We start from the raw sequence: 10609 nt of genomic DNA on the forward strand, positions 1-10609 counted from the left end.
GTGCCTTGACCAGGCAAGCCCAGGGCTTCGAACCGGCGACCTCAGCATTTTCAGGTCGACGCTTTATCCACTGCACCACCACAGGTCAGGCTTAAAAAGAATCGTTTTCCCCTTTAGCTATAGAGAGAATTTGCTCTTTTTTTTTTTTTTAAGTGTGGGGAGGAGACAGAGAGACAGACTCCCACATGCGCCCCAATCAGATCCACCCAGCAAACTCCCTACTGGAGATGCTCTGACCATCTAGGGATGTTGCTTGCCAACTGAGCTGGTTTTAGCACCTGAGGCAGAGGCTCCCAGAGCCATCTTCAGCACCTGCTGATGTCCTCGAACTAATTGAGCTATGGCTGCAGGAGGGGAAGAGGGAGAAGGGGGAGGGGTGGAGAAGCAGATGGTTGCTTCTCCTGTGTCCCCGGACCAGAAATAGAACCCGGGACATCTACACGCTGGGCCGATGCTCTACCACTGAGCCAACCGGTCAGGGCCTGGATTGGCTCTTGACTCAGAATCTCCAGAGAATGTGGTGAAAGGGTCAACAGCATCTCCTGGGTACAGCACAGCTGACCACCCCCTGCTTCTCTGTCTACTTTGTCCCCAGAAGCTGAGGACAAGGGTCCGTTCTCACTGTGGCCTTTGCTCGCTGAGCCACGTTCCCCTTCCTCCTTCGTGTCTCAGAATCCTAGACGTGTCCCTCAGCCCTCTGGGCAGAGAGCTGTGGGGATACTGTGGCTCTAGGAAGAAGAGGGCAAGAGAGGATGGGGACTTGGGCAGAGCAGGGGGCTCATCAAGGGGCCTGACCACGAGAGAAGCCAGGGTTTGGGGAGGCAGGTAAGTGGGTCAGCTTGGCAGATTGCCTGTCTGGGTTTCAACCCTTCAGCTCGGCGCTGTCGGATGGGAAAGGTCAAATTCTTTGGTGTCTCAATCTCTTCATCTATAAAATGGGGGTAATAAGAGTACCTCTTTCATAGACTATTGTGAGGCTTAAGAGCCATAGAGACGAATACGTAAAATGCTCAGAATGGGGCCTGGCACATCGTCAGCACTCAGTGAATGTTAGTGGTATGACCCCAACTAAAATGTTGAGGCATTCTTTCTAGTAATGTCACCGTAACTACTCACAGCCTCTGAGGATTAATGTATACCTTGGGACTCATCCCTCTGCAAGACAGAGTACCTTAAAATGGGTTAATTTGAAAGATGGAGAACAAGAGAAAAAAGAAAAAAGAAGTGATTGGTGACCCATGACTGACTGACAGCTCTGGGTAAGCAAACCGAGGCTGGTGGTCCATAGATGACAAAACTGTTGTTAGTGTGCTCATGTTCATGAACTTCTGACTGCTCCCACAATCATAGAAGCAATGCTGCTAATCAGCAAAGTTTTAACACTTTTTTTTAAAGACAGAGATTTTATGGGATGAAAAAGAAAGACCATGCATTTTGTGTTAATAGAATTAAAAAAAAAAAAGGAATTCGTTTTGATGGACAGGGTTGCTGATATCATTGTAAGTTTTAGCAATGTGGATATTCCCGGGGAACTTTTCGGACACTGCTGGTGATTTCCTCCTTCCCTGGGTTGGACATATCCTCCCATGAATCACAGGAAGCCACCGGTCCTATAAAGCACCGCTGCGGCAGCTACTGCATTGCTGTTCTAAGCTGACTTCTCATCAGCGTTGCAAGAGCAGCAGGGACGCCGCAGGACGCAGCAGCCTGGGACGCACGGGGAATCCTGACAGGGAAACAACGTCCTACGTCTTCACAGACCTGTAAGTGTTTGCAAGAGCAGCCTTGGCCAGGAAACCTAGGTGATCAATAAGAACAGATATGCCAAAAGGAAAAAAAAAAAAAAAAGCCCTCTGGAGAGGTGGGGGGAAGACATGGGTGAGCTCTTAATAGATTCAGATGAGTTAAAAACTGGCTTTTTCTCTTTGACTAAAATGATGAAAATTTAAAAAATTTTTTTTAATCTATTCATTCAGGTAAACTTACTTTTTACATAAAGCCTGTGGCACTGGAATCCTTTACCTAAAATCTTCAGATACCTGCCACTGACTTCCCTGTAGAATGATATAAGTAACTGGCTACCTGGGGGTTTCGTTCTAGAATTAATTTTGTACTTTTTCTTCCCAGAAAAGCATTTCAAGTCCAATCTTCTGATGAAAAGAGCGCTTGAAGCCATGACGGCTCCACAGCTTCTCTGGGCTCTCACTCTTGGTGAGTTGATGTCATTCATTAGAGTGGGGGGTCCCTATCCCCCATCCTTGGCAGGAGTGATATTGTGGACCCAATAAATTCTTCCTCGTGGGTGGGTACCCTGTGCATTCTAGGGTTTCGCAGCTTCCCTGGTCTCTAGGCCCTGGAAGGGGGGCCGTTTCCTTTACTTCTTTGGGTCTCAGTTTGCTCATGTGCAAGGTGTTGATCATAGCACCCCTAGATCCCAGAGGCACGGTGAGGATTCAATGACATGGTCATGCCAAGTGCCCCAGTCAGGGCTGGTGGCGCTCCCTAAAGCTTAGTTTCTGAGTGCTATCCCACTGTAAAGTGGGTATACTGACAGGGTATGGGGGGGGGGATGCAGGGAACACGCACCAAGAGGAGACTCGGTCACAAAAGTAAGCAGAAGCTTCTCCCTCCAAACCCCTTCTTGCTTTGGAAAAGGCGAACAAGTTTTGAGTCACCCCAAAGTCCCCTGTACATTACAATAAGACACCCCAAAGCCCTGCTAACAGCGGTGTCAGTCCACTTGCCTGAGGTATTTAGAGCAGTGAGCATCATACAGACAAAAAAAATGGTGGTCTCCAGGTGCGGGGGGTGGGGTGGGGGGGTGGGGCGAGGGGAGTTACAGTTTAATAGATACAAAGTTTCAGCTTTACAAGATGCAAAGGGTTGGTGATGACCGCACATTATGGATGTCTGCATTACCACTGAACTGTACACTACAACGATTAAGGTGGTCAATGGTATTTTACCACAGTAAAAAAATAGAAAAAGAATAGTGGACCGGAGTGGTGGTGGCCATGTGGAGGGAGTGCAGTCCAGTTAACAGATTCAAACTATGACGGGACTAAACTTTCTCACCCTGTCACGTCCTATCCCCTCCTCCCCCCTTAGTGCTCCTCCTGTTTAAAGAGAGTGGAGCCTGGTCTTACCACGCCTCCCAAAGACCCATGACCTTTGACGAGGCCAGTGCTTACTGTCAGCAAAAGTACACCCACCTGGTGGCAATTCAGAACCAGGAAGAAATCGAATACCTGAACTCCACATTCAGCTACGCACCCACTTACTACTGGATTGGGATCAGGAAGGTCAACAACCAGTGGGTCTGGATAGGGACCCAGAAGGCTCTGACCCAGGAAGCCAGGAACTGGGCTCCAGGGGAGCCCAACAACAAGGGGAAGAACGAGGACTGCGTGGAGATATACATCCGGAGAGAAAAGGATGCGGGCAAGTGGAATGACGAGAGCTGCAGCAAGAAGAAGCTCGCCTTGTGCTACGCAGGTGGGTGCGCAAGGGCGGCACGTGGGGGGGGGGGGCAGCGCGCGGGGCACGGGGCGTGGTCTCAGTGCGTGGGCATCGGGACAGATTGTTGACACTGTGCAAATGTTAGTCTCGACTGTGGATATTATGTCCTAAAAGATCTGGTTTTAAAACGGTCTGCTTGGCTGACAAAGCATCTCTTTGCTTCTTTGAATGTAGTAGGCAAGAATATATGTATGCACACATACATACATGCATAGACAGGTCTATACACATATGGGTGTGTCTACACACATACGCACAGTGCCTACTTTAGTCCCTTGTTGATTTGTGGCAGGGGAACTATCTTTAGAGTTTGTGACAATGTGAGTTTTCTGGTGTTGGTGCCAGTCATATCCGTATATTAACATCAAGGTTTAACATGGTTGAGCATATAGCTCAGCATTGGCCCTGTGTAAAGCCCTTCATCTCACGGTGACAACTCCGTTCCACACTGTTGATCCCAACGTCACAGGTGCTCACCCCCCCCCCTTATTGTGCACTGTGCATCCCACAGCCGCCTGTACCCAGACAGCCTGCAGCGGCCGCGGTGAGTGTGTGGAGACCATCAACAGCTCCACGTGCCGGTGCTACCCCGGCTTCAGCGGACCCCACTGCGAGCATGGTGAGTCTTGACGTCGCCCCTTTCTTCACCTGAGGTGGGGGCAGCATCCCAGGTGCTGGCTGGCTTGGGAATCAGGTCTGCTGGTCTTCCCTTCCCTGAGGCATCAGAGCCTCAGGGTCAACTCCCAGATTCTGCACTCCCTGTGGCACCCTGACCAGGCAGCAAAGCTCGGAGTCCCAGCTTCCACCCTGTAAAACGAGGGTGAGAGAAGTACTGGCTTCACAGGCATGTGGTCAGGGCCATGGGAATGAATGCAGACGCCACCCTTTCAGGAAACGTTCAGTAAACAGTAGCTGTGGCTTCCGGGGCTCCCCCCACCTTCCATGAGCCGAGAGAGGGACGGAACTGACTTGGTTTCCCTCTGCAGTTGTGGCCTGTCAAGCCCAGGACGCGCCCGAGCACGGAGGCCTGGTTTGCACCCACCCCCTGGGGAACTTCAGCTACAATTCCTCCTGCACCGTGAGCTGCGAGAGGGGCTACCGGCCCAGCAGCACCGAGGCCACGCAGTGCACCGCCTCCGGGGAGTGGAGCGCGCCCCTGCCAGGCTGCAATGGTATGTCGCCCCCAGAGCACGCGGGACGTTTCCCCAACTCGTGCCTCCTTGCCTTAGCTTTTCATCCAACTTGTGATATTTTTCAAAACTCTGAGGAAGGTACTTTTAGTTGTTGTTTTTAATAAAGCTGTTCTCTCCGGTAATATATATGGCCCAGATGGTCCCTGCTGAGTGTGAGGGAGGTTTTCATTCTGTGTTTGAAATAGGTGTTTCTGAGGTCCCGGTGATCGGTAAGAGAACACCTAAAACCACAGAAGCAGTCTAGGACTCCTAATGACTCTCCCATCTTCTTTCCCTGTTGAACTTCAACAACAGACTCAGTCAGGACTGTGACAATCAAGCAGCCGTCTTGGTATCTCTCTTTCCCTCTCGGTCTTAACTTCTAGGCCAGAGACAAAGTAAATCAGTGTCTTTAGTATGCCACTATTGTTTTTATTACAGCTGGTCATCAAGCCTGGCTTACAATCAGCTCTTTCTTCACTTTTGCCTCATATAAAATACATCAGAGACCTACCCAATGAGAGATTTGGTAAAATTAGATCAGCTACCATTCAGCACAAAGGAAAAAAGTCAGAAAAGATGTGAACACCAATTAAAAAAAGAGAAAGCATACACACTTTGTTGTTGGATGTGCATGTCCTCAAGAATTAAGGGTGGACTTTGGGATCCACTCTTTCCCAGGCAGGCTCCTTACGCAGTTACGAACTCAAATCCCACAGGGAGTGAACGTATCAGTCTCTAAAACTCATGGTGCTCTTTCAAACCCCCAGTGGCCGAGTGTGAGCCTTTGACGAACCCTGCCAATGGATTGGTGGAATGTTCCCAAAGCCCCGGGACCTTCCCGTGGAACACAACCTGTGCATTTGGCTGTGAGGAAGGATTCGAACTAGCGGGACCCCAGCGCCTCCAGTGCACCTCCTCGGGGACCTGGGACAACGAGCAGCCCACGTGCACAGGTAGAGTGGCTAGCTCCATGTGGGGATTTACTGCCCATGGGCTTTTTACTCCACCTCTACTTGGGATGGGCGAGCCGGACCAGCTCGGCTAAGTGGGTATCTGTGTTACAGCTGTGACGTGCGCCGCCCTCAGCCACCCTCGGAATGGTTCCGTGAGCTGCAGCCATTCCCCTGCTGGACAGCTTGCCTTCCGGTCATCTTGCACCTTCACCTGTGTGGACGGCTTCCGGCTGCAGGGCCCAGCCCAGGTGCAGTGCACAGCACGAGGGCAGTGGACACAGCGAGCCCCGGTGTGTGAAGGTGAGCCCGAACTCTCCCCTTTTTTCTTAAAGAGCAACAAGCAATCCTCAGACGCGGGCAGCCAGAGTGAGACCAGCTGCCTATGCTCATGGTGGACCCTGGAGTCCGTGGGCAGCACTCATCTTCTGTCTTGGAGGTTCAAGAACCAGCACTCCCCCGGGGAGGGGACCGCCATGTAGTAAGAGCAGACGCCCTGCTGGGTCCCCCTAATGGTGCCGCACTTACAGGGCCTCATGGACGTGGGCATGGGATAGGGAGATGTGGGCATGGAATAGAGAAATGTGGGCGTGAAATAGGAAGAGAAGCCTCCGTCTGAGGGGACATCACATTGGAGAATGTTTAAAGTAGGATCACGACTTCTTGCCCAAACCCTGGTCATCCCTTGCTTCTGACATTGCATAGAGCTAGCAGTGTCGAGAATGTTTCGAGTGTGACATCCAACAGAAAGATACCTCAAATCCATCCACACACACCAAAATTTAATTCATGTTAAAGCAAGAGCAAGGTGATAGAAAGTAAGCAGGTTTCACTGTCAGGCACGGGTAGTCTTGTGGCCCAATAGGGCAGAGAAGAATTTTCCAATGGCAGAAAAGCCACAAGGGAAAAACAAGCTGCAGGGCAGACAAGATGCACACAGCTGCCTTTGTAGTGCCCTTTCTCTGGCATCATCTGTGAGCGTCCGGGATCCCTAAATTGCTCTCTCACTACACAAAATCTCTCTCGGCCCCTACCTTCTTTTGCAGGTCAGAAGAGTTCTCAGGAACCGCTGGTCCTATTAGGGGCTGTCCTCTGATTAGTGCCATTGTTAAGCAAGGGGTTGGAATTCAAAGCCAACACCACTGTCTTCCTAGCTGTCCAGGGCATAATAGAGTCGCAAGTCCTCCAAGCATTTCCTTGTCCAGAATGAACTGGGTTCATTGGCCCAAATGCCGAGTACTCTCCCGTTCCATTTCCTGACCGTTGTTTTGGTGTTTTCAGCTTTGCAGTGCAGAGCCTTATCCAGCCCCAAGAGAGGCTCCGTGTACTGTCTTCCCGGTGCTTCTGGAAGTTTCCGACCTGGGTCCAGCTGTGAGTTCTCCTGTGAGCAGGGATTTGTGTTGAAAGGACCCACAAGGCTCCAGTGTGGCCCCACTGGGGAGTGGGACAGCAGGGAGCCCACGTGCGAAGGTGCATCTTTTGTTTATATTTTCTTTTACGATCAGAAACTGTTGAAGGGCGAGGGACTTGGTTGCTCGGTGCACCTGTTGCTGCCGGGACACACATGCACATCTGACGTGCTCGCTCATGTCTTCCAGCTGTGAAATGTGCCGCCATCCGCCAGCCCCCGAGTGGCCTGGCGAGGTGTGCTCATGCCCCCACTGGAGAGTTCACTTACCGGTCCTCCTGTGCCTTCAGCTGCAAGGAAGGCTTCGAATTACATGGATCGGCTCAGCTGGAGTGCACGTTTCGGGGACAGTGGACCCAGGAGGTCCCCTCCTGCCATGGTAAGACCAAATTCAGACCTGAAGGAGTGCGGGAGGAGCACTCACACATGGCTGAACACGGACTGCCCCAAGGGCTTGATCCTAATGCCCTACGTGCTGAAACCAAAGTAGGCTTCTACATTATGTTGTGGGGCGGGTTTGTCAGCCAGCGGCTTTAGTTATTTTCAGGTAGATGTTTCTTAACCTCTAGCTGCGTCCCTGTCACTTGCAGTGGTCCGGTGCTCAAGCCTGGCTGCTCCCGGGAAGGTGAACATCAGCTGCAGTGGGGAACCTGTGTTTGGTGCCGCGTGCATGTTCTCGTGTCCTGAGGGGTGGACGCTCAACGGCTCGGCGGCTCTGATGTGTGAGGCCACAGGACACTGGTCTGGGGTGCTGCCTACCTGCGAAGGTGAAGTGTCCATTGATGGCGGTCCTCTGGGTGACTAGGGAGACGAAGGGGAGGTGGCTGGCTGAGATAGTGGATGATCCAACACGCCCAAACCAGAGAGGCCAGAAGGGGTGACTAGCTTAAGAAGCTGGTGAATATTCCATTTTAGAGGGAGGTAGAGAAAACAGAAGAGGCAACAGGTTGATAGAATGAGTAGAATTCTGACAATTGGGAAAAGGAGAGCTGATGGGGGGAGGATGAAAGGGCGTGGTGGTGCCAGGAAAGAGTTTGGCAGCTAGCATTCTGCCTGGCAGGGTTGGGGCAGACCTTAGAGGTCTTGACCCTAAAGCCTCCTCCTCACGTACTGAACTACGTGGCTCTTCCGCTTGGTACATTATAATCGGTGTGCCAAGGAAAGGGCAGGTGAGCAGAGCAGAAAGACCTTCACGTCAATTCCTTCTCGTGACTGTTCTTCCCCCGTCTCCTTAGCTCTGGCCACATCCAGCAGTGCCTTGGCAGCAGGACTCTCTGCTGGTGGGACCTGCCTCCTGACAGCAGCGTCATTTCTCCTCTGGCTTCTGAAACGTCTTCGGAGGAGAGGTGAGGGGGCGGGGTTTAGAAATGTGCTCCAGAAATGTGTTTGAGGATACTGTGTCACACGGAATCACATGTTCCCCTTTCGCAGATTTAAACAGTTGTTAAAAGCAGGTTTCTAGAGAAATAATAAACTGCAGTAAAATTAAGCAGAAGTCTTAGGGAAAGAGTTAATAGCAAAGTCAAAGTGGGAAGAGTTTTAGGAAATAGAAATGTTAGTTGTGGGAACACTGTCCAAGTCTGGCCGGGGCCCTGCCAGGATTAGTGCTCCCAGGAAAATGGATACAATGTTTCCAAAAAATTTACCTGGAAAACAGGCTTAAGCTGGGGGTGTATCTCATAGGGAATGCCAAACACACCTAGCCACACTTTGGATGTGTCTGACCTACAGAGCATTTAAAATTTTTCAAGTTCTGAGGTTTATGAAATAGAGCATTTCACATAAAATCCAGATATGGGACTTGTCATGAAAAGTTGGAGGATGGATCTGGCAAGCTGAGCCTGTTGCTATTAGCTTGTGGTAGAGGCTGCTGGGCCCTCTGCGAGTGTCTGCATGGCCCGTTGTCCTAGGAGTCACCAAGCTGTGTTTGAGCTCGGGTTATGCAGGGGCCCTGAGGGCGTTGAGTATGCAACCCCTGATGATGAATAGAGCCAGACTGTTTCCGGATTTGACGTGTCCTGAAAGGTAATTTATTCCAATTTAACAGTTGTCTTTTTTCTTGCAGCAAAGAAATTTGTGCCCGCCAGGTAAGTTGCATTCTGTATCTGGCATGCTGTATGACACCCTGCACATTCTCCTCCCTCCCTTGCTGTTGAAAGCTGGTCTTCACTCGCTCTCCCCCTGTCTTCCACAGCAGCTGCCAAAGCCTTCAGTCCGACAAATCCTACCAACTGCCTTCTGAGTCCATTTAAGTCCAAAAGGAATCAGGTATGATTTGAAGGTCACCTCTGGGTTTGAGAGAAGATACCACCTAGACATGCTCAGTGGTGCTCCTTGAGCCCTCCAAATCTGCTCATTTCTGGAGGGGTTGGGGGGAGGGGGAGGGAATCGCCACCTTCACAGTATTTCATGGGATGGGCTTTCATTTGTTTGTAGAAGGAGAGGGAAGGAGCAAGGGTCTGTCTGGCCTTGATCGACTCAGTTCATTTATGCAAGTTAATAATCATAATGATAACAGCTAACCTTTAAGTGGTGCTTACTGTATTCTAGGAACTGTTCTAAGCTAGAGATTCTGTGAGATAGGGCTGTTACTAGATTTTTTTTTTTTAGATGAAGTAATGGAGGCACAGAGAAGTTCAGTAACTCGCTTAAAATCTCAAAGCTAATTAGTGGTATAGCCAGGATTCAAACCTAGGCAACCTGGTTCTAGAATCTGTGATCTTAACCCCACTCTGCTCTGCTTTCTGAAAATTTGGAAGGGTCAAGTCTCTGCCAAATAAATAGATTTTAAAAATAGCTTTTTGTGTGCAGTTTTAGGTTTATAGAAAAAGTGGGTGAAAAGTACAGACTTCCAACATGCCCTGGCTCCCCCCGCACAACTCCTCTAGTATGGTATTTTGTTACAATTGATGGCCCAATATTGACGCATTATTAACTGAAGTCCATAGTTTACATCAGGGTTCATGCTTGGTTTTGCATGTTCTATGGGTTTTGACAAATGTACAATGACACCAACCCACCATTACAGCATCACACAGAATAGCTTTACTGTCCTGACTGAGTGGGATTTTGAGGCTCATGTTTGGACTACCCAAGGGAGAGTACACACAGTGAACAGAAGATGAGTTTTGTGGTCGCTATTGTTATGTAGAATATTAAATGTCCTGACGACACGCAATGTTAAACACTTGCAGGAACGCAGGTAATCCAGAGAATTAGAGCGATGTCCTGAAGACAGCAGAGAGAGAAAGCTGTCCTTGGATCTCAGGCCCATCTCACCCACTGCAGCTGGGACCACAGTACCCATGAGAACATCAGGGGACCAGAATCCAGTGGGCAAGGCCAGCCTGCCACCCAAAAGCCTCAGTTTTAACCTGTTCTCAGGATCTGGGAAGTGTTGGCTACTGGCGGGAAAGAATGTTCTCTTCCAGGAGGAAGCGAAGAAATCAAGGCTCTGGGATCTCAGGATTCCCTTTCCAACCCGCCCTTGCTCATGGTGCTACCTTGGCGGGGAAACCCAGTATTTTGTGACAGTGTTTCATTCCTTTGTCCCTCTG

The 10609-nt window shown here is 50.3% G+C and overlaps 1 protein-coding gene across 1 annotated transcript; it reads left to right on the plus strand.

Moving 5' to 3' along the window:
• Positions 1–2129: 2129 nt before the first annotated feature.
• SELE (selectin E) lies at positions 2130–10347 on the plus strand. Its single transcript, XM_066255102.1, has 13 exons — positions 2130–2211; positions 3109–3495; positions 4031–4138; positions 4506–4691; positions 5462–5647; positions 5759–5947; positions 6926–7114; positions 7243–7431; positions 7643–7819; positions 8288–8398; positions 9118–9139; positions 9247–9320; positions 10247–10347. Exons 1-12 carry the CDS (start codon positions 2154–2156, stop codon positions 9302–9304), a joined length of 1860 nt encoding a protein of 619 aa, XP_066111199.1. The 5' UTR covers positions 2130–2153; the 3' UTR covers positions 9305–9320; positions 10247–10347.
• The last annotated feature ends 262 nt before the right edge of the window (positions 10348–10609 follow it).

Source organism: Saccopteryx bilineata, chromosome 2 (genome assembly GCF_036850765.1).
Source record: "Saccopteryx bilineata isolate mSacBil1 chromosome 2, mSacBil1_pri_phased_curated, whole genome shotgun sequence".
Taxonomy (NCBI): domain Eukaryota; kingdom Metazoa; phylum Chordata; class Mammalia; order Chiroptera; family Emballonuridae; genus Saccopteryx; species Saccopteryx bilineata.